General features: G+C 37.4%; 2 protein-coding genes across 13 annotated transcripts in view; one reads left to right on the top strand and one right to left on the bottom strand.

Moving 5' to 3' along the window:
• The window catches only part of ARSK (arylsulfatase family member K), a 64,949-nt gene extending 61,604 nt beyond the window's left edge, over window positions 1-3,345 (bottom strand). For 6 of the 8 annotated variants that reach the window (XR_011505936.1, XR_006533983.2, XM_044780038.2 and 3 more), the window contains exon 1: window positions 3,057-3,330. Coding sequence is in view for 5 of the 8 variants with exons in the window: in XM_044780038.2 (XP_044635973.2) it covers window positions 3,057-3,194 (138 nt within the window). In the remaining 3 variants the exon portion in view is untranslated. Of the gene's footprint in view, window positions 1-3,056 lie in introns of all 8 variants that reach the window. The other 2 variants (XM_014867629.3, XM_014867634.3) reach the window with 2 other exon arrangements.
• A 91-nt stretch (window positions 3,346-3,436) lies between these two features.
• The window catches only part of SKIC3 (SKI3 subunit of superkiller complex), a 90,868-nt gene continuing 67,215 nt past the window's right edge, over window positions 3,437-27,089 (top strand). For 3 of the 5 annotated variants that reach the window (XM_070517752.1, XM_070517751.1, XM_014867643.3), the window contains exons 1-10: window positions 3,437-3,523; window positions 8,485-8,556; window positions 10,633-10,787; window positions 12,216-12,306; window positions 15,558-15,701; window positions 16,758-16,849; window positions 17,275-17,350; window positions 17,892-18,032; window positions 20,282-20,380; window positions 20,489-20,597. In XM_070517752.1, coding sequence (XP_070373853.1) covers window positions 12,217-12,306; window positions 15,558-15,701; window positions 16,758-16,849; window positions 17,275-17,350; window positions 17,892-18,032; window positions 20,282-20,380; window positions 20,489-20,597 — 751 coding nt within the window. In that variant the 5' untranslated portion in view covers window positions 3,437-3,523; window positions 8,485-8,556; window positions 10,633-10,787; window position 12,216. Of the gene's footprint in view, window positions 3,565-4,045; window positions 4,146-8,484; window positions 8,557-10,632; window positions 10,788-12,215; window positions 12,307-15,557; window positions 15,702-16,757; window positions 16,850-17,274; window positions 17,351-17,891; window positions 18,033-20,281; window positions 20,381-20,488; window positions 20,598-27,089 lie in introns of those variants that run through there. The other 2 variants (XM_070517750.1, XM_014867652.3) reach the window with 2 other exon arrangements.

The following is a 27,089-nucleotide window of genomic DNA, read 5'->3' on the forward strand; positions in this document are numbered from 1 at the left end:
TAAGTCCTCCAACTTTATTCTTTTACAAGATTGCCTTGGCGATTCTGGGCCCCTTGAATTTCCATATGAATTTTAGGATGGGTTTTTTCTGTTTCTGAAAAAATGTCGTAGAGATTTTTAGAGATTGCATTGAATCTGTACATCAATTTGGTGATTTTTACTATATTAACAATATTAAATCTTCTGATCCATAAACATAGGATGTCTTTCCATTTATTTAGGTGTTCTTCAATTTCTTTCTACAGTGTTTTGTAGTTTTCAGAGTATAAGAATTGCACTTCTTTGGTTAGATTTATTTCTAAGTATTTCATTCTTTTTGATGCTATTTTAAATAGAATTGTGTTAATTTTATATTCAGTTTGTTCATCAATTAAGTGTATAGAAATACAATTAACTTTTATATTTTGATCTTATAGCCTACAGCCTTGCTAAACTAACTTATTAGTTCTAATAGTTTTGCAGTGGATTCCCTAGTATTTTCTATATACAAGATTATGTTATCTACAAATAGAGATCCTTTTACTTCTTTCTTTCCAATCTGGACGCCTCTTATTTCATTTTCTTATCTAATTCTCTGGCTAGAACCTCCAGCATAATGATGAATAGACATAGTGAGAACAGATATCCTTGTCTTGTTCCTGATCTTTGGGAGAAAATTTTCAGTCATTTACAGTTAAGTATATTATTAGCTGTGGCTTTTTTGCAGATGCCCTTTATCAGATTGAGGAAATGCTCTTCTATTTCTAGTTGGTGGAGTGCTTTTATCACGAAGCTTGTTGAATTTTGTCAAATGCTCTTTCTCCATCTATTGATACGTTAACGTAGTTTTTACCCTTTATTCAATTAACATGGTGTATTACATTAACTGATTTTCAGATATTAAACCCACCCTTACAGCCTAGGGCTAAATCCCACTTGGTCATAGTGTATAATCGTTTTTACATATTTCTGAATTTGATTTGCTAGTATTTTGTTCAGGATCTCTACTTCTATATTCATAAGGGATACTGGTCTGCACACAATATTTATGTATTTCTATACACAAAAATATATGAATTTATGCATTCATACTATACTAAAAAAATAAGCCAAATACAGTAGTCCCCCAGTGATCTGCAGGGAATATGTTTCAAGACCCCTATGGATTCCTGAAACCACGTACAGTACTGAACCCTATATATACTATGTTTTTTCCTGTACATACATACATACCTATGATAAAGTTTAATTTATAAATTAGGCACAGGAAGACATTAACAACAATAACTAATAATAAAATAGAGCAATTATAACAACCTACTGTAATAAAAGTTACTGTAGCTCTTAGCAACCTCAGCATATGATTTTTCTTCTTATTACATGGAGAACTTTCACCTTTTTACTTAAAGCAAGCACTTTACGGCTTCTCTTTGGCATATCCGAATTGGCACATCACACTCTTGTGCTTTGTAGCCATTATTAAGTAAAATATGGGTTACTTGAACACAAGCACTGCGATACCCCAGTAGTTTATCTGGTAACAGACTGCTACTAAGTAACTAACAGGTGGGTAGCATATACAGCTCATATACGCTGGACAAAGGGATGATTCATGTCCCAGGCAGGGGAGGGGGATGCCAGAAATTTCATCATGCTACTCAGAACTGCAAACAATTTAAAACTTAATGAATTGTTTATTTCTGGAATTTTCCATTTAATATTTTCGGACTGTGGTTGTCCATGGGTAACCGAAACCACAGAAAGCAAAACCCTGGTAAGGGGGGACTACTGTATTCCAGTCATCTTTGGAAGTTTCCAGGATGTTGTGATGCACCACCCAGATTCTCTTTTAGGAATGAAAGATTGTCTCTGCTGAAAAGAGTTGCTTTGCCCAAGATCATGCCTCATTCTGGGAGCAGCCCACAACTAATGGCCATCCAACATGAGTGTACAAAGGCCTGGTCCCCTCACCCCACCTGGAAACAGTTCGAAGCATCATACTAGTTTAAGAACTACCCATAAGCTCAGCGGAGGCCTGCAATGAGACAGCAACAAAATTCAGCTTCTCTCTCTGCACAAGCCTGCTGCTTTCCTTTCCCTTTGATCCCAAAAGCACTCCCCAATAAACTTCTCTCATGTTACTCTCCAATATTGCCCGTTCTCTAAATTTAGATACTCATACAGATTAGTTTAAGTAATATTCTCAACAAATCCTATGGGCATATTCGGATTACCTAACTTTAATCATCATGGGTTAATCTACGAGAAAGGCAACACATGATAGTGATTAAAAGCACTCTGGTGCCAGACATGCCTACCACCAACAATCTATGAGACCACAGTAACACCTAGTGATAACAAACTATTATAACTAGTAACCAAACACTTGCCCAAGCAGTAGTTTTTAAATCCTGGATAGTACTCAAAGTATCACGTAATGTTGTTCCGTATTCTTTTGGTTAATGGCTTGGGAAAGTTCCAAATACTGTTCAAGTTTTGGATTAAACACCACCACCACCACACACAATTTCTGTGGAATATGGTGGAACGGATCAAATTACATCAACTAACGCATTTAAATCAGCGCTAACAGGACTATCAGATACCTGGGTAACAAAAATAACGTTAATTTTCTTCACTTCTCGCCCAAACATTAATTCCCGCAAACTTGAGGTGAACTGGGAAATGACCGCTGGAAAGCCAACAACGCTTCTATGGAGAAGCAGAATGTTATTTTTCCCTCCAACCGAATCACACAGGGGTATGGATTTAAATTTCATTAGCAGTGGTAGAATAATTTAGTGGGTCAAGGCCAGCAATAAAAAAAAAGAGATTTGCAAAGACGCCATCGGAATGCATGTTATTCACTGTTGTTTTATATGTATTACCTGCACATCTAGACGGTGTACGTGTCTGTATACAGGGCCTCAAGATAAAATGCATTTCTTACTTTGCATTGGGGTGAATCATGTTTGAAAGGCTCAGACTCTGCTCCCCAAACCTGCAGCACAGGAAAGGCTGCGGGCCGGTCGCGGGGCCGGAGCGCGGCGCCCCCTCCCCTTCCTCTCGGTACTTACGAAAGAGTCGCTCACAACCAGCACCACGTTAGGCGCATCGGGCCAAGCGTGAGCTGCTCCCCGCCTCTGCCCACCTGCCCCTGGAGCTAGGACCGCCAGCGCCGAGGCTGCCATCACCAACACCCACAGCAGCAGCATCGTGGGGAGAGGTTCTGACTGCCCGGCAGCTAGGCGTTGGGCCCGCCTCTTTCCTCCAGGAACTCCCTACAGGGAAGGGGCGGACGGAGATCGCCAAGTTCGCAGTTTGGTTTCTTCATAGCACTTCACCCGCAGAACTACAACTCCCATCAGGCTTGGAGGGCGCACATGCGCAAAGGAGGAGTCCCCTGCCTCAGCTCACGATAAGACCTTTTGATCAAATACCGAGAGAACTAAAACCCGAGCCACTGCCAGTCACGTAAGGAGGCCTGGGAAATGCGCATGCGCTCTGACTCCAGCCTTGGCGTTTGTAGGAGCATCTGTCCGAGGTGGGTTCGTGTTGCTGTCGCTTTTGCAGAAGTTGGAGCCGGTAGGCAGTTGAAATGGTACTGAGAGAGAGAAAGGATCAGGGGCCGAGGCTGCTTGTTTTTTCCGAGCAAGCGTGGCTGAGGTTAGGCGAGACCGTGAACTGGGCGATGATGAGGTGGCGGCGCGTCTGTCACTTAAGGTGGATCGGGAGGTTTTTTGTGGGCCCTCTGGCTGGACCGCCTCACGTGCGATGTGGCTAGTGTGGAGTCCCTCGAATAACTTCCCCCAAGGGAATTCCTAGCCTGCCTCATTTTCCCCCCTTTGCCCGTGCAGTAAGGAGATATTGTGCTCCGGTAGGGTGAGGAGCGGGGCCTAGTATGTCAAGTTTCAGGTTCTAGGCCGGGAGAAGCTTGGGTGTGCCTTGCCTTCGGGGTGCAAAGGAGAGAAACCGAACAGGCTCTCGGAGGAAGAAATGTTGGGCCGTGTGACGTGTTCGGTTAATTGACGTAGGTTCAGAATACCATTGTTTTGCTGCAGAAAAATCGCTGATCCCTCTTGACTGTTGAACTTCTTTGGAGAAGTCTGGAAGAAGCAGATTTCTATGCTAGAGCCAAATTCCTGATTTCCTTATCATAGTTTCAGGTATATAACTTGCGCATTACACTAGTCATTTTAATATTTTGACAGGAAAAGGAGTTGCAGTACTTAACATAAAATCAACTCAATACTAATATCTGACAGTGTTTTTTGCATAAAATAATTGTAATGAGGGACAGACCTTATTGGTTTAATATTCACATAGCATTTATTATGTGCTGAGCATTATACTAAGCATTTATCAAGTACCTACTGTGTGCCAAATACGTGGAATATTTTCGGTCCTTCTCGCTTTCACCATTTTGTAGATAGAAAAACTGAGGCTTGAATAGGTTAAATGATTTGCCCAAGGTTACACAGGGAGCCAGTGTGAGTAGAACTTGAATTTGGATAGTTTGTGCCCTGACTTACTGCAATACTCTGTCTCTAGTTCATTCCAAAATTTCATGACATTCTGTTGAGCTTAACCTCTATTAGTGAAGCAGAATTGTTAATCGGGAAGCATGCTTAAGATCTGTGGGAGCATACAAATATGTAAAGAATAGTCCCTGTCCACAGGGAACTTACACTCTAGGGAAACAAAAGTGAAATAATAATACAGCATGGAAGGTAATACAGGTAGGCTCCCTCATGAACGGGTTATGTTTCAGAATTTTGTTTTGAATTAATTTGGAATGTAGAACACATTTTACCATAGAAACAATGTTGGCTGACATTTAGATTCATAAAAAATACACTTAACTTTATCTGTGACATGGTACTAATTCTGTGAACTGTATTTACTCTCTCTGACCTTGTTTTCACAGGGCATGTATTTTGAATTCCTGGTCAGGATGACAGAAACACATCTTTTTTTCCTTCTCTCTCCCCTTGACAGTGTCAGTGGGAGCAGATGCGGTAGTGGGTTGGAGCACGGTGGATATTTTAGGGCCCCAGACACTTAGCGCTGGAAGAGTCTAAGAGGCTTCTAGTTCTACTTCTTATCTGACACTCAATTTGTCCTATGATGTACCTGCCAAGTGGATTGTCCAGTCTGCTTTTTCATCTCCAGTGATGGGAATCATATATTTCCGTTCAGCAGTTAATTCCATATTTGTACAGGTCTAATTATTAAAAGTTCTTGTTTGAGCTGAAGTCAGTCTCTTCTTTTAACCATTCATTGGTCCATTTCTCTTCACTTTTACATGAATAATCTCTCCCTTTCAACAACCCTTCTCACCTCCCTCTTTACCAGTGTTTTTTCCCCTGGTCTTGCTCAGTTCTTTCAGCTAGTTATCATATAATTTCAGGTTTCTTCATTATTTTGATTACTCTTTTCTGGACATAAAGCATTTTTGCTAATCAGTAACTTATCCTATCAGAAAAGGTACTTTTGAGATGTATTTGTGCATCTCCATCTGTGTACATGTGTGTATATTTGTTTTGCAGTGAGGGTAGGGGCTCCATTACATGTATAAGTCATCAGGGAAAGATTTGTACGTTAGTGATTGCTTGCTTAGTGAAATACTTAACTCTGTGGTTCAGAAAAGTCTTCAATTGAAAGTCTTGGTCTAGATTTTGGTTTGTATAGTTCTTTTACTGTCCAAAATACCAGCAACACTATATTCTGCCTTAAGAAAAGGATGCTAAGTGTGCAGTTAGTGACTATGTGGAACACAGTATTGTCTTGACCTGCTGTGAATCTGTGACTATTTGTTGAACCAGATGCTAGGAATTAAAACATAGTAATAGAAATAGTCTTTGTTCCTAAGGAGCTTCCAGTCTGTTTGTGGAAGACATAACACATGCATACCTGTATGCATGATAACAATAACAGTATAAATATAAATAACAAACTTAATAACAGTATAAAAGGTATCAAAAAGTACAGTTAATTGCCAAACAAAAACCAAAAAGCAGAATATCCAAAATTGTATTTTGGAGAATGTTAACGTGTTTCAAAATGTTAATTGATGTTCATTGAAATAAATGTTCCATAGTCAAATACGTTTCAGAGTTGCTGGGTTGAACTATCTTTGAGTCTTTACTATAGGACTTCTCAGAGCCTTTGAAATGCTAATATACATTGTGACTTTAAAAGGGTGATACATGTAATGTTCAGTATTCACACAATTACTCGGCCATATATTAACACCTTTAAGCATGTTAATATTCCTTGGAATACATTTTTGGAAATGTTGGTATAGATAGTAAGTGTTATAAGTTCAGACTAGTGTGTGATTTGTCTGAGAAGGCTTTATGCTTGACGCTCGAATTTGACCTTCAATTACTTGTGGCATTTGAGTGGACAGAAGTAAGAGTGGACAGGCTGAGGGGAGAAGTAAAGATGTAGCTGTAGAAAGTGCTGGGGGAGGGTGAAAAAAGTAATGTGAGTTAATGTTAAAAAGGAAATTCTTCCCTTCTCACTTTAGCAAATTGAGAATTACTGCCTTCTAGTAGTGGGGAAACTAAAAGCTGAATGTTTTTGGTAGGCTTTTGAAAGCTGGAAGATCATAGTACTCAATAAGTGTTAGATATATGTAAGCAAGTCTGAAGATATATTACCTTTATTTAGGGATTTTTGAACTGAGAGACAGGAAACCTTTATATAGAACAATAAAAAGCATCTGTTAAGTTTCACTTGAATAGCTCAACCACTAAATGCTTCAGTGGTTCAGAGGAGGGAGTGGTCTCTGTTGTAGGGTTTAGTCTAGTGTTCGTGTGACTGATTTGAAGAGGATGCTTGGTTGGATGATAACCACCTTTTGAGGAACATAGGCAAGAAGGTTACTTCTTGACAGAGGAGGTTGGGGATTTTAAATGTGTGTAAAATGTATATAATAACCACCGCGGGTTAGGAATGGAAGTAACGCAGTGAAGTTGATTGAGAGGGTGGGAGTAGATCAGAAGAACTAATAGATACTCTGTGCAGGCACTCCATTTGTGTAAGAGTCAAGTAAGTGATCCTCACTTTACCAGTGAGGACATAGCCTGGGCTAGTGTCTAAGGTGCCCAAGTTCTGATGAGACTTGAACCCAGATCCATCTGATTCCTAAAACCTTTCTCAACCAGCTTAAGTCTTGGCTTGGTGGGAGTATATAGCAGAATGAAGGGACTAACAAAATCTTGGGTATTTTCTAAGAACAGAGGAAAGGGACTGAGTAATAAGTTAGCTTGGGTGGGGAGGGTAATCAAGTGTAGCTGCATGGGGGCTTAAAGAAGATGAGTGAAATGGAGCCAGGTTTTAACGATTATTTTACTTCCCCACCTCTTGTTTTAACTTTTATTTTACTTTCCTAAACATTGTTTGGATCACAAGATTTTCTTTTCTTACCAGTAAGATCCTTTCTGTGAAACTAACCATTCTATTGAAGTTTATTGCTAGTACATGTTTTAGTCCAGTAAACTCACTTTCCATTTCTTGTTCAGCCCCACCTGCTTCACCTAAATTTTTTTCATTTCCTAGTTGTAAAGTGGCATTTTTTTTTTAGATTTTTTTTTTCTCCCCAAAGCCCCAGTATATAGTTGTGTATCCTACTTGTAAGTCTTTCTGGTTCTTCTATATGGGATGCCACCACAGCATGGCTTGATGAGCAGTGCTAGGTCCGTGCCCAGGATCTGAACTGGCGAACCCCAGGCTGCTGAAGGAGAGCATGTGAACTTAACAGCTATGCTGCTGGGGCTGCCCCCCCTCCCCTTTTTAACTTTATTCAGTTTTTCAAAACGACTTCCGTTCTCTCCATGAAGTGTTCTAGATTAATTTTCTTTGACAGGATCCATTCCAGGGATGCCATCAAAAGATACTTAGAATTTGTAGTCGTGTAGAATTAGTGTTAATATTTCAGATGGCTGTTTACATGGATTTTTAACATTTTATAAAAGTTTTCTCTATTTTCATTAAATTACAGATTAATCTAGTTCCATGATGTGGGCAGCTTTTTTTACATATTTATCATTCTCTATATGGCTTAGAATAAGGTTCACTTTGGTGTCGTTAGGCTGCAATTTGGTAGTAAATAAGTGCCCCTAATTGTCCTAGATCCAAAACAAGGCCACATGGAAGTAGGTGATTCTCTCTTTGGGCTCAGTTTTGTATTTGAAGTTAGTGTATTTTGAGTTTCTGGAATGTTTTTTTAGAATCTTTCTAATTGCTTATGGAAGTTCCTTTTATCACCTAGGGCTATGTTTACACAATTTAGACCAGTTTGGAAATTTGGAGATTAAGATGAGTGTCTCTTTGCAAAAGAGAAAAGACGAAAAGTTGTACATAATTATGTCTCATGTTTTAAATTATGAATTATGAAAATTGAACCTGAATCTGATGTATTCAAAAAATCGGTAAGTTTTAGGTTGTGTATGTCATCCTTTTTATGTGGCTAACTGTCTTATATTTTACTTAATTTAGATGGATAACGGTTAAGGAACCATCTGAAATTCAATTCAAAAAGAAGATAAAGGTAGTGATAATGTGTATAAGGTAAGTGTCTAGAATGCTAAATAATAGGTCATTGGAATCTACTTTTACTTAATGATTGTTTTTACCAATTCTTTTCAGAGGAAAAGTTTAATGGTGTGGGTTATTATGCCAGATTATAGGCCACCACAAAATGCCTTTAGACTTTTGTTATTACAGACCGTCCCGACTTCCCATGGTTTGCCTTACGATTTTTTGATTTTATGATAATATGAAAGTGATATGCATTTAGTAGAAACCGTACTTCAAATTTTGAATTTTGATCTTTTCCCAGGCTAGTGATATGTGGTGCAATACTCTCTCGAGACCCTGGGCAGCAAGCCGCAGCTCCCAGGCAGCCACTTGATCACGAGGGTGAACAGCTGATACACTTAGAACCACTCTGCACCCGCACAAGCATTTCGTTTTTCACTTGTAGTACAGTGTTTAATAAATTATGTGGGATATTCAACACTTTATTATAAAATAGGCTTGTGTTAGATGATTTTGCCCAACTGTAGGCTAAGGTGAGTATTCTGAGCATGTTTAAGGTAGGCTAGGCCAAGGTATGATGTTGGATAGGTTACGTATATTAAATGCATTTTTGACTTGCAATGTTTTCAACTTGCAATGGGTTTATTGGGATGTAACCCCATTGTAAGTTGAGGAAGATCTATAGTTTTAAAGGTATCATTTTTTGCTTTTCTGTAATTAACTTCCATTGTCATTGTTGTTCCTATTATTTATTATTTATTTGTTATTATTGCTTTGTGGAATCTTTGTATCTGCATAACTGAATGTGGCTTCAGGTTCCATAGCTTTAGCTGGGATGTGTAGGACGTACCCATTCATCTCCCTATGCTTGTTAGTTTTGAAGTATATGATTGTCTTTTTGGCACGTTTGTCACTTTCTAACTTTTGTAAAGTGTAGTTGTTGCTACATTTTGTGCTCCGTACATTGAATAAAAACCTTTTAGGTTGGTAGAAGAAAAACTCATTGAGTGAAAATGTGCAAAATGTGTGCTCTTATTTAAAAAAATCAGTTGAGGATTGAGTAGAAAAAATGGAAGGAGAGGTGTAAGGGGAAAGTGTGTGGGGCTGTGGAAGAATAGTAAAGACAGTTGTAAGAGAGCTAGATTTTTCTTTGAAGTGTTGGAAATGCTTGGAATAGAGGGAGTATCCCAAATAGAGGAGTATGGGGTTACACAGGAATAGGAGCAGAAGACCAGAGGATTCCACCGCAGCCGGAGTAACTATGATTACACATGGAGACGCAGGGATGTGGGAGGGTGTTGAACATTAGACTTGGTTACCAAGAGAGGAATGGAGGTTGTCTCTAATAGTCTTTAAAAATAACCTGCTTAGAAGCATTTAGCAGCTCTGTGTTTGCTGCTGTATTTAAGTCCACACTTGTCTGTCTGACTTTGAGGGTCTTCTCTAATTTGGTGCTCTACTTTGCCTACCCAGCCTAATTTTCTGCTGCTCTTAGCAAGTCCCTTCTATTCCATTCAGCCTGGTTTTCTCGTTGTTTCCTGCACACACGACATTCATTCCTGTCTCTCGGACTTTGCTCATGCAATCGCCTCTGAAGGGAGTAATTTTCCTTCTTCCCTCCATTCTCAAATCCTGTCTTTTCCATCCAGTAGCCTGTAATCACCTCACACCACACTTGTTTTCTTCTCTGAACTCCTACTGCATTGCACTCATTATCTTTAGTTTAGCATTTGGTTCTTCAGTGCCTCATATACCTTAGGTTTCTCTCTTGATTTAGGGTAAATTTTTTCTATTAGGACCTTCTTTTCCACTTCTTTTGTGTCAGCTGCAGCAAGTAGCTTGGGAGCCTCATGTAAGGTTTGTGCTGCTTGGTTCTGCCTTGTTCCCATGTGCTTCCGCTCCAATGGTGGATGACAGAAAAGATGGTGGTCTTATCCTGGAAAAGTTGCCTTCTTTTCTTTGTTTTTGCTTGGTCTTATCTTGAACTGTTTTTGTTCTTTTTTAACTTGGAAATCTCCTGATTTTTTTTCCCTTAGATGTCTCTTCTTATCCCTTTCTGTTGGTCCAGATCAGTTGTTATCATCGTTGATACTTTCTTCTTTGTAGTCTGCAGGTTTATCTACCAGAGATAACTTTGGTGTGAGAAAATTTAATGTGAGATCAGCATTGGAATTTGTTGCCTGCTCCAATCAAGATTTGTAGACCACAAAAAAAATCCTTCAGAAGTTTGCACCTGTAAATTTATACCAAGATAATTTCAGGTAACAGAGCAGTTTCTAAAATAAGAGCATACGAAATATGTTGCTTTAATTATTTAATTATTGTAATGAGGGAAAAAGTCACTTTTCTGCTTATTTAGGGAAGCTGGTCTGGCTGCAGATAAATTGATTTTATGATATCTTAACTTTTACATTATTGTGAATCTAAAATTCTTTAAGACAAAGGGATTTTTTTTCCATAGCTTCTTAAATTTCTTTGATCTTGAACTTCCACCTCAGCCTCTTTGTATATAAAGGACTGTCCGTGTACCATGTCAGTGAGCCATCTTCCTGGTTCCTTTTGCTGCCTTGAACATCTGCCGTCTGTAATGACTTAATATTTACCCAGCTTTGTTTTACCTTCCTGTTGACGTTTGAGTTGAATGGAATTGGCAAAAAATACTGATGTTTCTTTTTTTCAATATGGAGTTGTGATTGAATTTGACTTGTTTGGTGGTAAACTAGAATAAGTTGTGAAATCTTGATATGTTAGTTTATTTAAAATAAGTTAATATATCTTATAGCTTAAGATTAAATGAAGAAGTGCTTTGTCTATCAGTCAAGATATCTTTTTATGGCTGAAATTAGTGTACAATCTTCTTGCATGTTCATTGCCTTCTGTTATGTGTAAACATTGCATTTATTTCTCTTCAAAGAATACCATATTACTATAGTCCTGCAGTAATCCTTACTGTGAAGAAAGTTAATATCCTGATTTTATATTTTGTAGACACTAGTATTAAAACAGAAAGCTTCCTTAAACTCTTTCATCATGGTTACTGGGATTTATCTGTGTTAGTGTTTTTACTCTGTGACTTGGGCTTATTCTACTAAATCTTGCTTGGGTAGAATTGGATTAAGAATTAGTGTTTTGGATCCTGGTCCATAAGATCATTTGTGTTTTAGCCTATTAGGTGGAGAGTGAGTATAATTCAAATACAACACAATTTCAACAAATACTTATCAATATATACAATTTGGCAGATACTAGGTGCCGAGGATACAGCAATTAAAAAAAAGAAAAACTACCAGCAGCAGACAGAAGTCCCTGCCTGCGTGGAACTTACATTCTGGTGGGGTTGGGGAACAGATAATAAATAAGATAAATAAATAAAGTATATGGTATATAAGATGGCAATAAGTGCTTTGATGAAAAATAAATGCAATGTTAGGGATGGGGTTAGGGAATATTGAATGGTTGGGAGTGGGGGAAGACATTTTAAATAGTGTGGCCAGGGAAGCTTTCACTGAGGAAGTGACATTTGAATAGCATCTGAAAAGGTGAGGGCATAAGCTATGTTTATATTAGGGGGAAAGAGTGTTCCATGTCAAAGGAATCCCGTGTGCCTTTTTCAGGTGGTTAAGTTTGCTGGAACTGTTACAGTAGGGCAGGAATTATTTTAGGTTCACTCAGGCTTTTTATTTTGACAGAATGTCCAGCAAGGAAGTAAAGACTGCTCTAAAAAGTGCTAGAGATGCAATCAGAAACAAAGAATACAAAGAAGCTTTGAAACATTGTAAGGTAACCGATAGTTTTTTCTTCCACAATAAAAATGTTACCCATTTACAAGTATTTCTCAATTTGTAATATGTGAATTGTTTACTGTCTCAATATAACAAAAGTGGTAAGGTTATTTAGTTGAAACAATAAAGTGGTTATGCTTGGATAAGCTGCTTCTGCCACGCTTAATTTTGTCTTTCTCTGTATTGGTGACCTATCAAAGCCGAGTTCTCAAAACCTGAATATCTCTTAGGTAGATGGAACACTACTATATCTTCAAGTTTTCATTCTTTAATGATATGTTGACAATTCTGATTGTGTTTGGTTTGCGGATGGGAGAGTCAAGACTCTAAAGCTCCTTTGTATGCTGATGGGAATGTTCCAGTCCAGAGGGAAAAGTTGAATGTGCAGGAGAGACAGAGGGTAGTAATGGGAGTGAAGTCCTTGGAAGATGAGAGTGGATGGGATCCAGAGCTTGAGGGGAGGGCCTTTGATACTTCTTGCATTTTACCAGGAGGGAAGACAGTTGCAGATCCACATGCTGTGAGGTTTGTAGATTTGGGGGTGGGAAGATAAGATGTGATGGCTTCTATTTTCTTAGTGAAATAGAAGTATAAGCTGAGAGTGAAGTATAACCTGAGAGTGGAGATGGAGTTGTACAGGAGGTTTGAGACCAAATAAGTCATGAAATAGTTGTTATTCATGGTGGGAAAACAAACTTACTAGTAAGGATTGGAAGGATTTGCCCCAGGGAATGTCCATGTGAAGTTTTGTGTTATTAAAGTGAAAGCAATGAACTCAGCTGTGTAGTTTCTCCTTTCATGTTCAGCTTCTTAGGCTTGGAGATGGGCATGATGGGGTGCAGCTATGGATAGTGAGAAAGATGAGAGGAAAGAGAGGCAAAGGAGTTGAGGATGTTTACATAGGAGGGCTGACAGTGATGGGTTATGGAGTCTTAAGCTGGGAAAGGAGGGTGAGAATTGAGAAGTGGGGTGATAGTGGAAAAAGGAGGTTGGGTCAACAAATTGGACATATGGGAGGTTGAAGAATTGTTACCATGGGACCATTACAGTAATTGAACTGGGAGGATAGGAGAGGGTATGCTGGAAATCCAGATTTTGGATGGCTGAGTAGTGCTGAGGGTAAGTAACTGAGAGGCCACAGTGTTCAATGGGTCATCAGCATGGATGTTGGAATGATTATAGGAATCGAAATGGAGAGGAAGGATACAATATTTTCACTGAAGGAAAGGGGAGTTCCTAGGAGATTGGTATATGATAACAACAAGAAGGATATTTTTCGTAGTGTAGCCAGATGGCTTGAGCTTCAAAGGTACTGGGATTTTTGAAGGAGGGAGGAGTTGAAGAGGAATGTATGTGACAGTGTGAGCAAGGAGAATCGCTTCCTCACCTCCTGGTCCTGTGATATGTGGGATGTGAGAAAAAAGAAATCAGCTGCAGCATGTAAGATCCATAGGGGAATAGCCTGGTAGAGTTGAAGTAGAGCTCAGCAAGTGAAGATAAAGTTGGAAATATAGAGGGAATTTGGCTGGTTCAGATTGGGAGTTCCAGAGGGCACAGTGAAGGGTTTAGGAGAGTGAGAGGGAGGAGTTGGTAAGATTGGGGGAAATCCACAGCAACATAGGATGAGAGTCTTAAGGGGTGAAGGATGCCCTTGTGAGATTAGGTTTCTAGTGGTGAGTGAGCCCAGCAGGAATGGAGGGCGTGACAGAACTGGTCCTGATGTTGAAGGTGGGCAGTCTATTCAAGCTGGCGGGGAGGCAGAGGGAGGGCGGGGTTCTGTCTCCTTCAACGCTAGGCTTTTCTAACTAATCATATGTGAATCTGTTTCTGCTATTGTGTACAGCAGCACCACAGCAGTCCTCTTTCTGAGTCAGATATGAATTCCAGCAAGTAGTTTATAATTTATCCGGGTGGGACCCAGCTAGAAAGCAAAGGTGGGGAACTAGTCAGTAGCAAATGTCTAATTACTTATGTGTGGTAACCTAGAATGTTGATTGAGACTAAAGGAAATGTTCAATAAAGAAATGTTGCTGCTTAGTATGTTTGCTGTGTCTCATTTAATCATCACCTTGTCTGCCTGTGTGCCTTTATAACTAGGTATGAGCATCCCTCAGGGAGCCTTATCTGGCTCGTGCAGATGCACTTCAGAGTTAGGTACTTTTTTCTTTATGTTCTCTCAGAACTTCATACCTGCTTTTGCCACATTATTGTAATTATTTCTTTAAAATTCTGTTTTGGATTCTGAAAACCTGGTCATCAGGTAGATAGTACTTACTGATCACTGGTTGACTGTGGCATTTATCATTTGTTCAGTGGTTATGCACCACTCATTGTTCTTGGTGTTGGGGACACAAGCATTAATAAGGCTCCGATGTTTGTGGTTTAACTGTGGTAGTTACTTCATTGTTGGTTTTTTGGGAGGTAGCAATGTTGGATAGAGTGGAACTTGTTCTGTATGTTGGTGACAGATTGCTGGAAGTGTGATGTGGATGCACAGAAGCCTAATAAACTGACTGGTTCAACTCATGGAAATGTTCTTAGTTTCTCTAGAATATGTAAAACCTCAAGAGCTAATTTCATTTTAGCTACAAGTTTTGTTTTCTGTCACTAGTACATCTTTACTTTCTGTTTCAAACTATTTTACCTTAGCAGGTAGCTGTTATTTCTGAAAGCAGTAGCTCTACATATAATTTTATTCTAGTTGACAGGTGTTTAAACATTCATTGCCTCTATTTATTCTGAACATATTTGGTACAGTCATACTGGGGTCAGTCTACTTTCTTAGCCTATAATTTCAATGACAAATCTGTCTAATGTGGGGAGATGTTATCATAGTGCAGGAAAATATGGGACTTGGATTAGATGAAGTGATATGGAGCACAATTTTGTGAGTCGACTCGTGGCAGCGTGGCATGGATGTTGGCTGATTGGTAAGACCAGTCTTACTGTTCTTTTTATATCCTGTATTCTCAAGGGGCAGGGGGAGGTGTTTGGCAGAGGCATTAGGAATACTTGGGCAGCTTTCAAAAAATATACCTCATATTTCAGACCCCTTACAATCACTGATCCAGTCCAATGCCCTCTCTACCTGAGGAAACTGAAGACCAGAGAGGTTAAGTGGCATCCTTAAGATTGCCTAGTCAGTGGTAGATACAGATTTCCTGACTCTCAAGTAGACGCTCTTTTCGTTGTTGTTTGTTCATTAGCTTCCAAAATGTAATGATCTGCTCTTTTAATTTTTTTAATCAGACAGTGTTAAAACAAGAGAAAAATAACTACAATGCCTGGGTTTTCATTGGTGTTGCTGCAGCCGAGCTAGAGCAGCCTGATCAGGCCCAGGGAGCCTATAAGAAAGCTGCTGAACTAGAGCCAGACCAATTACTAGCTTGGCAGGTATGTAGACATTTTTTTCCCTCTATTACAGGAAAGGATTTTTTTCCATTTTTCAGAATACAGGTAACATCTTTAAAATAAGCATTTAAACTTGCATTTACTCCACAGAAGAAAAAAATTAATTTCTTGGTCTTCTAAACCTGTTAAAAAAAAAAAAAAGTGTTGCCAAAGGTGCTGTTTATCACTGTCCAGTCCAATGAATTATTTCCAGATGTGAGGAAAGAAATTGAAACATGATTGTATAAATCTCCAACTTAGTTATATGTACATATGAAAGACTTATCAAGCATATTCTTTATGCTTACCTGAGGGAAAAGAATGTATATTAATATGTTTTCTAAAATAATATAAAAAATTTGCAATTCTTTGAGTATAAGTTAAATTCTTTTTTCTTGTTTGATGGTCTTCATGTTTTTAGTTGGCTTCTCCAACTTTTTCATATCTGATGACTTTGTTTAAGATCTCAGTCACGTCTTAGAAACTCTGATTAATAGGAGGTAGTAGGCCCCGGAGAACATGAACCTGTTTGTCTCAGGTTCACATGAACAAGAACGTGAGTAGGAGTATCTGGTAACACACTTAGAGAGATGCCTGCTTTTATTATGTACTGATTGGTTTAGGGTATCTGATCTTTATTTGAAGCAGAAACGACAATTCCCAGAGACTACTTGGATTTTTTTGGTTTGACCATATAAAAGTAGTGTCATATGGTAGTGTCTTAGGGGTTAAGATTGTATAATAATCATTAAAATATTTTTTGTTGTGAAACACTTCAAATATATTTTCAAAAGTAAAGAGAAGGTATATTGAACCCCTCTATGCCCATCACTCAGCTTCAATAAAAATCCATGCACAGTCAATATTTTTTCATCTATACTTTCACCACTCCCTTTCATCCTCAGTTATTTGAAGGCAAATCCCAGACATATTATTTCATTTGTAAATAATAATAATCTTTGTCATAAATAATCTTTATAGATTGTCACTATTTAGCAAAATAAATGTGAAAACGTTAGACGTTTTTGGAATAATAATCTCTACTACTTCCTCTTTTAGGGGTTAGCAAGCTTGTATGAGAAAAGTAGTCACATAAATGCTAAGGATGACTTACCTGGGGTTTACCAGAAGCTCCTGGATCTTTATGAAAGGTAACCACTGTGTGGGGAAAGGCCAGTTTCTTTAAAAGCTTGAATTAGAATAAACTGGTGAAAAATTACATAGAAGTACTCCAGACATTTACTGGGAATTGCGAATCATTTTTCTCTCAAACTGATGTTATAGAATCTCTTGATTATGACTGAAACAGAATCAAAACACTAACAGTGAAAGGATTGACTAATTTGGGAAGTTTGATATCATTTTCAGTCAATATAATGAAAGATAATATTTCTTAAACCTTTTTTTTTTGTAAGAGGCTCATTTTATAAAATTTTATTATAGTATGAAAGAGGATTTGTTCTAGTTTAAACTAGTGCCTGACAGAGTTATTGGGATATTTTAATTTTAGTTTCTTAAGTCCTCGGTTGTTTTCATTAATCAGATTCAAAATCCTTTTTTTTTTTTTCGTTCTAAGTGTCGACAAGCAGAAGTGGTGTGATGTCTGTAAGAAACTTGTGGATCTGTATTACCAAGAAAAGAAACACGTAGAGGTTGGTTAATGATTTGCTGGGATAGTAGACTTATTTTAATAAAACCGTTATTGGATGAAAGCTTTCATTTACCTTAAGAGAAAATTTTAAAAATTAATATGTATTATGACATTAAAAGAATTTAGAGAGATAATACGAATTGCAGTGCCTTGAAAACTGTAAATTAGAATTCACATTTCAGGTATCATAACTTCCAAACCTTTTTGAAACTGGGCAGGGATAAATAAGTAAAACTATCATCTGTAGAATTTACTGACCCCCTTGTGGTGTCTCCATAGCTGATGCTATAAGCTATGAGGTTTGGGGCATGTAGTCATTATTCCTGAATATGCTCTGGTGTCTCAGTCATACTAATGTAAAGGCCTTGTGTATTTGCCCAATCAACTTATTTTTTATTGAATTCATAATAAACAGAGTTCTCTGCTTTTGCTATTTTTGTGTATTAGCAGATAAAAAATATTTTTGTTTGCAGATTTTTAATTTTTATTGGCATTTTTAGTATTTAAGATAAAATAACCATTTTAAGTCTCCTCCTTGATAGGTGGCCCGAACATGGCACAAATTGATAAAGACACGGCAGGAAGAAGGTGCAGACAACAAAGAGCTTCATCAGCTATGGAAGAAATTGACTCAGTTGCTGGCTGAGAGTACTGAGGATCAGAATAATGAGACCCAGCAATTGGTACTGACTCATTTATTCCCTACAGTTTATGTTGTGAAAATTGATCATTTAATTGAATTTAGAAAATGGAAACATGATATAATACAGAAAAGTACTGTATGTCAGACTAGATATGTTATAAATGTTCAATTTTAAATTCATAGAGGCTCTGCCTGATCAAGTCAGAATGATTGGTCTGCAGTCTCATACTAAGTCTGAAAAGAGTGGAATTGGTATCAGAATTTTAATCCCTTGTATTCATAAGAATCCACAATAAATCAGTTACTTGATCATTGTAGAAAAGAAACTATGAAATTGGCTTTCACAAAACTGTTATGATTTCTAAAAAGTTGTACCTTAAAGTTATGTTTTGTTGTATTTATGAACTAACAGTAGTAAATTACTTTGAGGTTTAACAGGTCAACTAGAGTATTTTATTTAGAGTATTTATATTTAGTATTTGGAGTACTTATACCTAGAAATATTTCTTTTTAATATGCAGATTTTGAGGTAATTGAAAAGAATTTTTAAAATACTAAAAAAAAACCATTGGTTGTGAGCCATAATTGGAAAATATCTCCATCATTCTATTTTTTAATATTTATAAGTTTAAAAGTAAACTTAATTTCTTATTATAGTAAATAGCCACTCAGTGTACACTTGTCAAATTGAATGGAATTTTTAAATGTAAGCAATTATAGTCCCTATATAGGATGGGAGGCTCATTTCTTTGCATGTTTGTTCATTTCTTCGCTCATTAATTTGTTCGTTTATTCAGAAGTAATTATTGAGAACCTACTGTATGTCAGGCAGTGTCCTAAGTACTGGGGATAAAAATGTGAGAATAAGACTTGCATTTGTTTGTATATTGGTTTATCTGGGTATAGATTCACTTGTGGAAAAAATTGAGCAGTGACAAAATTAGGTGATTTACCAACTTCATCGTGTCTTCATTTTATGACTTCATTGTTTTCCTTGAAATAGTAGAGCTTGCCAGAATATCAAACACACACAAAAATAAATGTGGTTTTGAATTACCTATACTATACTCCTCCATGAAAGAGAACTAATTATTCTTATCATTTTAAGAATTGATTTCTAACTGTTAAAAATAGGATTAAAGGATTTTTGGGGGCTTTATTTTTTTTCACGTTGAATACTAATGAAAACTCTGCTTTATTTGTGTTCGGAAAGAAGTGTATCACCTATTTTCCATTTGGATTAATTTCATTACTTTTTTTTTTGGCAGAGGGGTGAGGAATATTGGCCCTGAGCTAACATCCTTGCCAGTCTTCCTCTATTTTGTATGTGGGACACCTCCACAGCCTGGCTTGTTGAGCGGTGTGTAGGTCCACACCCAGGATCCGAACTTATGAACCCCTGGCTGCTGAATTTGGGTGTGCGAACTTAACCACTATGCCACCAGGCTAGCCCCTCCTTACTGTTTTTTTAAACCCCTGTGCTAGACTGTTTAAGTTAGGCTTCCTCTTATTACAAGATCATTAATTTATCAGAGCAGTAAAATTTTACTTTTTTATATAGACTTAAAACATATTTTACAAAGAAAATTTGAAGTAGTGAAACATATCATGAGTTTTCATTGTAAAGTCATGGAAATTCATTAAAAAAATGTAGAACTTATGTACCCAATATAACCAAATGCATGGTATCCTTTAAAGTGCTTACCTTGGATTCTGGTATTGCTGTTCTTGCTCACAATATATTTAGAAGGCCTCTTTTGGAATTTTCTTCAAAGTCAATACTGTATAAGAAAAATAATTTTATTGTAGTTCAGTATATCTCTGGTTTTCTTTTACCAAAAATATAACTTAACTTCATAAAATTTTTTTTTTAAGATTTGCTGCCATTGAAGATGTTCCAAAGAAAGTGCTAGTGATTTCAGGAGAGAGGTTTTAAAAATGATCTGAGCATTAGCAGCTATGCTGGCATATAAGACTATGGTCTTATATGGTTGACTACTTTGTAGGGAACAATAAACACTTATAAGAATGTTTTGTTAAATTAATATTGCTAATTTATAGTTATTCCTTAATTAGTTCATTGCAGTCTGCTGGTTGGTTGAGTTGGAATGTATTCTAAAAGTTACATATACTTTCTTTTCCTCATTGAGAATGTCAGGGCCAGACAATAAAATACATTTGCAGTTAGTTGAGGGTGTAGTTTGTATAAATGAGTCTTATAAGTTCAGTTGTTTATTACGTTTGTCATTTAAGTATGCTACAGCTGATAGCTTTTTTTGTTTGTTTCAGCTTTTAACTGCTTTTGAGAATGCACTGAGCTTATCAGATAAGATTCCTGGTGAAGATCACCAAGTACTTTATAGACATTTCATTCAGTGTTTATCCAAAGTAAGTTGATTTTTAAAATCTCTAATGTGACTTTTATATTCTAATTAGGAAAGTGTTCACAAGTATACTCTACTACTACTTAGTTTATTTTATTTTTGTATTTTCAAGTTTCCTCATGAGATGGCTAGGTTGAAGAAGGCCTGTGAAGGAATGATAAACACCTATCCCACTGTACAATATCCATTAGAAGTGCTTTGTTTGCATTTAATTGAATCAGGTAATTTCTTCTTTATTATGTTGTGTGTCCTAGAGGTGTATGAGTGTGTGGGAGTGATGTTGCTGTCGATCAAAAATTGCTTTAGTGCCTGCCATGTGTAAGGTATTGTTTCAGTATTTCTGGACATAAAAGGAAGTACACTGTGTAGTCTTTGTGCACATGAAAAGGCTAATAAATATAGGAAAGTATAGTGGTACAGAGGAATTATGAATTACCAAGTTTGTTGATCAGTGAAGTCCTTTTGAAGGTGGGAACTGAAGGTCTTGAATTTTCCATAGGAATAAATATACAGGGGGAGGTGAAAGGTACTCCAGACGGCATGAGTGGAGGTGTGGAGCTAGGTGCAGTTTTAGGAAATATTAAAATAGTTTTATTTGCTATAGTGGAAGGAATAACTAAAGTATGTTTTGGTTAAGTAGGTTGGACTATGTTGCATAGGGCTATGAATGCCATGCAAAGGATTTTGTAGAAGATTAGCATTCTCAGTGTTGATGTTGTGTCATAGTGTCACAAGTGCATTGTTACAAATACTAATATTATAGAGTAATGAAATGTGTGGATGATCTACTTTTTTAATGCAGTAGAGCAGAGTCAAGTCAGAGAGCGTGTGTCAGTGTGTTCTTCATGCTCTTGCTGCTTTGTGTACTTTCTTTAGGGGAAGAGAGGAAGTGATGACAGCTCGTTTGCTGGGAGTTGCCAAAACTTGCGGATGTCTTATGTCCAAGGCTGTTATTCAGTCACTTTACAGGAGGTTGACCACATTGGTTTTCACAACAGCCTCTGACCTTTTTTGTCAATGTCTAGGCTGAATAGATTGTTTTTTAAATAATTTGAATATCACTCCTGTCCATTCCTCTATTCACCTGATGTGAACAAAGTTCACAGAAGTCAGTCCCTGAAATCAAAATAACAGTACTAGCACCAGTGTGGTAGTGATTGTAAATTATTGTAGAGCTTTAATAATCCATTTAATTTTTTTCCCTTTGTTGCTAAATGAGTATGCACATGGAAATGCTTTGTATGTGAATGACCATCATGTGTCTCATAATAGAAAAATTGTTGAAAACTACTGCTAGAGATGACTGAGGGATAGTTCTGGTTAGAATAGTATCATTGCACCTATCTCGGCTCTCCCCACTTTAACTTTCCCTTATAAGTCCTACTTGTACTTTCCCCTCCTTGGTGTCTAAATTAAAATCCAGAACTGTTACCTTCAGTTTGGGATTTTTTTTTTTGGCGAGAAGTAAGTGGATCCCCTTTTCCTTACTTTAACTGAGACAAAGACGGACTTGCAAGAGCACTTTTCACTAACACGAGAAAAGAAAACATTAAAAATGTCATAGTGAGTCAATTTAAGAATTATAATGTCTTAAACTAAAATGGTGTGCAGGATAGATTGTCTAGAAGATAGACTAGATCTGGTAGAATAAGTGGCACTAGGAAGGAGTGAACTGGGAACATGATAGTGGCAATAGAAAGTAAAAGATGAATAAAAAGTCAAAGGCATTTCTTAGTGGTAAAGCTCTCCTGAAAAGTTGGCCTAATATGGAATGATGGTTTATATGAAAGGTAAGTTGTTGAAAGGAGATGTTATGGGCCTTCAAAGGGAAATGCCCATCAGTGGTTTGCAGATGAGGGGACAATACTAAAGTTAGAATCATAGTTTGGAAGTCATTTGCATTTGGGGGAAAGTAAAGTGGAGTGGATGACTTCAGAGGATGACTAAAGGGCAAAAAGGTGAAAACTACCTTGAGTGGCACTGGCTGGCTTGAAGGGAAAGGGGGGAAGAAGGGGAAGAGAGAAATAGAGGACAGAGAGGTGGGAGAGGAAGGTAGGGGACCCTGATGTGAAACAATACAGAAGGCAAGGGAAGAGCATTTCAGAAAGGAGATCTGTCTTGACAGATTGAGCAACGAATTTTATGTTTAGGAGACCTTTATTAGGGCCTTCGTTTTTAATCAAAGTGATTGAAGTGGAACGTAAATTACAATGATAGGAAATGAGTAGGAAGAAGTGCAGGTATAAAAAGAAGCAATCCAGGGACTTGACTGACTGCATTTAAGAGAGAGGTGGAGGAAGCATGCAAAAGGGATGGCAAGCTTTTAGAGGAGTAGAAGAATTCCAGTAGGGTCACCTGGCTGGAGAGTTTCAAGAAGAAAGGGCTAGTTAACATTATGAATGCTGCATTAAGGTCAGGGAGGATGAGGCATGCTAAGAGATTTTCAGTACAAGGAACATGCTTATGAATTTTTGTGTGGTTTTTTTTTCCATTGATAGGAAGCATATTTCCAAAATCACCCAGTTTCTTCAAATTTTAGCACAAGACCCAATATGTTCCCAAGATAAGTGGACTGATTTTCTTTATCTGGCCTCTAACACGCATCTCTCCGCCTCTTTTTCTGCTGTTAAGATTGCTGTTGAGAAATTAATGGCTGATGTTCACTCTTCTCTCTATTCCTGTTCGGTGTTAATGGTTTGTAGCATTCCTTTATTCATGACCTGTTCACTTTCCAATTGGCACAAGAGGATACTTTGAAATTTATTTTCAAGGACTGATTGAATGCTTTCTCGGTAGGCACATGTATGCCTATAATGTGGATTTGTTGAGTGAACATGGCTCTTGTATTCCAAAAGACTATAAAATTATAGAAGAAATAGGATTAACAAATAGTCTGTGGAGTTTTGCACGTAAATTCAGTACTTGACAAAGTCCTCTAATAAAAATATAGCAAAGATTATGCTGATTGATTAGAGAATGTTTTGGTTTATGTGAAAAAAAATCATTCTTAAGGAGTTTGGGGATGGATATTTTGCAGAACTGAAAGAGAGGGATGTCTATTTCCTGGCAAAGGGGAGTGGGTAGGTGGGTGTTTGCACCTGTGGTGCACTATGGAAGACCTCTTTCCCTCCTGAATCGTTGGTTGTAAGAATTTGTGGAACAGAGCAGTTCAGGCTTAGGTACATTCTAAGGTAAAGTGTTATTCTGGGGTGGCAGTTTAATAGTTAATGCGAGACACTAGGAAGCTGCGCTTAATGATTTCTTGTTTTCCTTCCATCGCTCCTCTAAACCAAACTTTCTGTGTATTAAGAACTTCTGAAAATCTGTAAGGTACTCTAAAGGCTGACCTCTCCTCCCCCGGAGTACTTTAGTATCTGCAGAATTTGCTGCTTCACAGCAGTTAATCACTGGGTTCTCTTCTACTGGCGACAAACACATTTCATTCTCCTTTGTCCTCCTTTGCATGTTGAGACTTGATTCATTTTCAAAATAACTCAGTTTATAAAGCTTCATATAACAAGTGGTGAATAGCTTTCACAGTCATCTGATGAAATGTTATTTCATGCTAAATGACCTTTTTGATTTATTTTCTTTTGCTTATTGCTGAAATGGGGGAGGATAATAAGAAAGCTTGGTTCTTCAAATCCAAACAGAAAAGAGCTTAAGACTTTTTGCTCTAGAAATCTTAGAAAATCCAGATGAAAATAGAGAAATGAGTACATGCTGTTTTTTTCCTCCCAAGCTAGGTTTATTTAAAAGAAAAATTCTCAAGTATTGTTCATTTTCTTTGGGATGTCAGAAATGAATTAGTTATCAAAAAACCCTCACTTTTTTGCATGGTAAACTTGAGGAAACAGAATTCTCGTGGGTATTACTTAGCATCTACCCTGAACCTTTACAGAACACCTTTTATCCTTGGAGATTTAGCATTCATCAGCCCAACTGATTGACAAATAAAAATAATATCATCTGTTTTAAATCATTAAATCTGGAATCTAGAATCTTTTAAGTGTTAAAAAGAGCAGATGTTAAATAAATGATTTTCTGTTCAAGAGCAATGAAATCTATTTCCTTTCTGTTCTTAGCCTCCACATTTATTTAGCTACTATTCTCAACAAGAATTAGTAAGGAGAAGAGAATTGAGGATTGAAGCTGTAATATTCCTTGTCTCTTTACACAGGATTAGTAGTGTTATCACTGGCGATGTTTTTGGGAACGCCACAGAGAATTTCTCTAAGTGCGACTTGGTCGTGTGTAGAGAATATGCTACCCAGGGCTAGACATGAGCATAGTCTCCCCAAATCTCTTTTTGTTTCTATTATTGTGATCCCAGATAAGCAAAGGGGAATATGTTAGGAAAGTTAACCTTGTTTTAAACATTTTTTGTGTTCATCCTAGCCTTTTGGAAACTATTTTCATGTACCTATCCACACTTTGCTTACTTGTGTATAGTTTTTAGGTACCCTAAATATGGATGATCATTGGAAAGATGCATGATTAGCCTTTTCCCCTCTTTTCATCCCAGGTATGTTTTCTGTAATAGGGGCAGTTTTTATAGGCAAGGTAGTCTGTCATGAATTATGTTTCTAGGGAGTTAAGAGAGTTTTGACTTAGATGGGTAGAAATTGAAAGTAAAATTTTAATAGCCATTTTCTTTTCTTTTTTAGAATGGTGAAGGTTTTTAAATTTTCACAGTAATTCTTAGCCATTACCTATTAGCAGACTAAGCCTTTTGGAACATCAATTCATAATGGTGTTTTTAAGGGATCATTACAATATTTAATGAATGTCTACCATGTACAAGATAGCATGCTAGTGCCTACCCTTTGGAAATTACTGTTTAGCTACAGAGACAACAAAGGCAGGGTATGTGTGCTATAAGACTAATAATACAGGTGGTATACGGGATTGGTAAATACTGTAGACCTGTGGGGTTCTTAAAAGTATGATATCTGGACCAGTAGCATCAGTATCACCTGAGAACTTGTTAGAAATGCAAATTCTCAGGTCTAACACAAGACCTACTGAATCAAAGCTTTGGGTGGGGCTCAGCATTCTGTGTTTTATCAAGCCCTTCAGGTGATTCTGATGTCTAGTGTAGACAATACCACTGGATAGAAAGGGGAAAAAAACCCCAAAACACTGGTTTGCTTTTGGAAGATTAATAGAGTGTATGGAACTAAACATGTCTGTTCTTGGAGTTCATATTTATGGAAGCAATAGTGAGAACATATTGACAGAAGGAAATTCATGTCTAGAAGCATAATGGTAGCAAGCTTGTGTCTTTTTTACTGGCTTACTAATCAAAGTAGTATTTCTTCCAATTTGTTTTCATATTTCACCAAATAGTATTGAAGTTTTGATTCTTTAGCCTTTATGAATTCTTTCAATTTTTGATACTAACTTGGACCTCTAAATCAATATGTAAAATATTACTTAGAGGGCCAGCCCTGATGGCCTAATGGTTGAGGTTTTGTGCGCTCTGTTTCGGTGGCCTGAGTTTGGTTCCTGGGAGCAGAGCCACACCACTCGTCTGTCATTGGCCATGCTGTGGTGGTGGCTCACATGGAAGAACTAGAAGGACCTGCAACTAGAATATACAACTGTGTGCTGGGGCTTTGGAGAGGGAAGAAAATAAAAAAAAGAGAGGAAGATTGGTAGGGTAGCAGATATTGGCTCAGGGCAAATCTTTCCCAGCAAAAAAAAAAAAAATTATTTATGGGTTATACATTGGTGTGTATCTGGTTTTGAAAAACTTCAAATTCATAAGCTAAATGGTATCATGCAAAGAATTTACCTTTGATAGCTGTGACTGAAATGGTGGTTTCACATGTGGTTTGGGGCTATATGTTTTGTATAGATATTGAAGCATAAGGTCTCTTTTAGATAAATTAATTTGTTCCCCTTATTTACTGCTTCAAGTTGCAGTCAGTCTTAATTAATTTTTAAGAATTTTCCTGTGTGATTAAACAATTTAATAAAGTGTTGAATGCTATTCACAGTTTATTCTCAAAATTTTCCACCGATTTTTATGCTTTACTGGGAGTGGGAATCCTGAGAATGATTGAGGTTGGAGAAAATGGAAATAGAACAGAACATATGTTTTCTAAACTAATTATTTTACCAAAGTAAGTTTGAAATAAATGTAGGCATTGGATGATTATTACATAAGCTTAACTATTAACTTATATAGGAAAAGAAAGTTTTGAAAGAATGCAGAAATGTACTGCCAAACTTGTCAACTTAAGGAGAATGTAACTAGGTTTTCGTACAGTGTCATGATGAGTGGCCTGTCTTTTGATGCTAGTATGCTGGGAGAGTCCACTGGATCTGGCATCTTGGCGACCACATCTCTAGCATCACATGGGTGCCCAGGGAGAGAGATTGGTGAAGATACTATCTTTTGACAGGGAGGGATTCCTTCATTTAACAACCAAAATTGTTAGTGCTGAGTAGGAAGGGAGACCTGACATGCAGTAGGCTATGCGCCTTAGCCTAGTGGCAAGTAGCAGTAGGTTTTTTGTTTGAAACCCAATGAGTATGACTTCAGGTTCAGTTTACCCATGCTGCTGTGGGTAAAGTGGGTTCTACTTCCAGTATTTAAGAAGATGAAGTAGTATAATTTTCTTTATGAAATGTTAATATTTTCTACATTTGTTGGTCTATTTAAGTTTTGAATTCTTGGAATCAGGATATGGTGGAGGATGTGTAAG

Source organism: Equus asinus, chromosome 9 (assembly GCF_041296235.1).
Source record: "Equus asinus isolate D_3611 breed Donkey chromosome 9, EquAss-T2T_v2, whole genome shotgun sequence".
In the NCBI taxonomy this organism is placed as follows: Eukaryota; Metazoa; Chordata; class Mammalia; order Perissodactyla; family Equidae; genus Equus; species Equus asinus.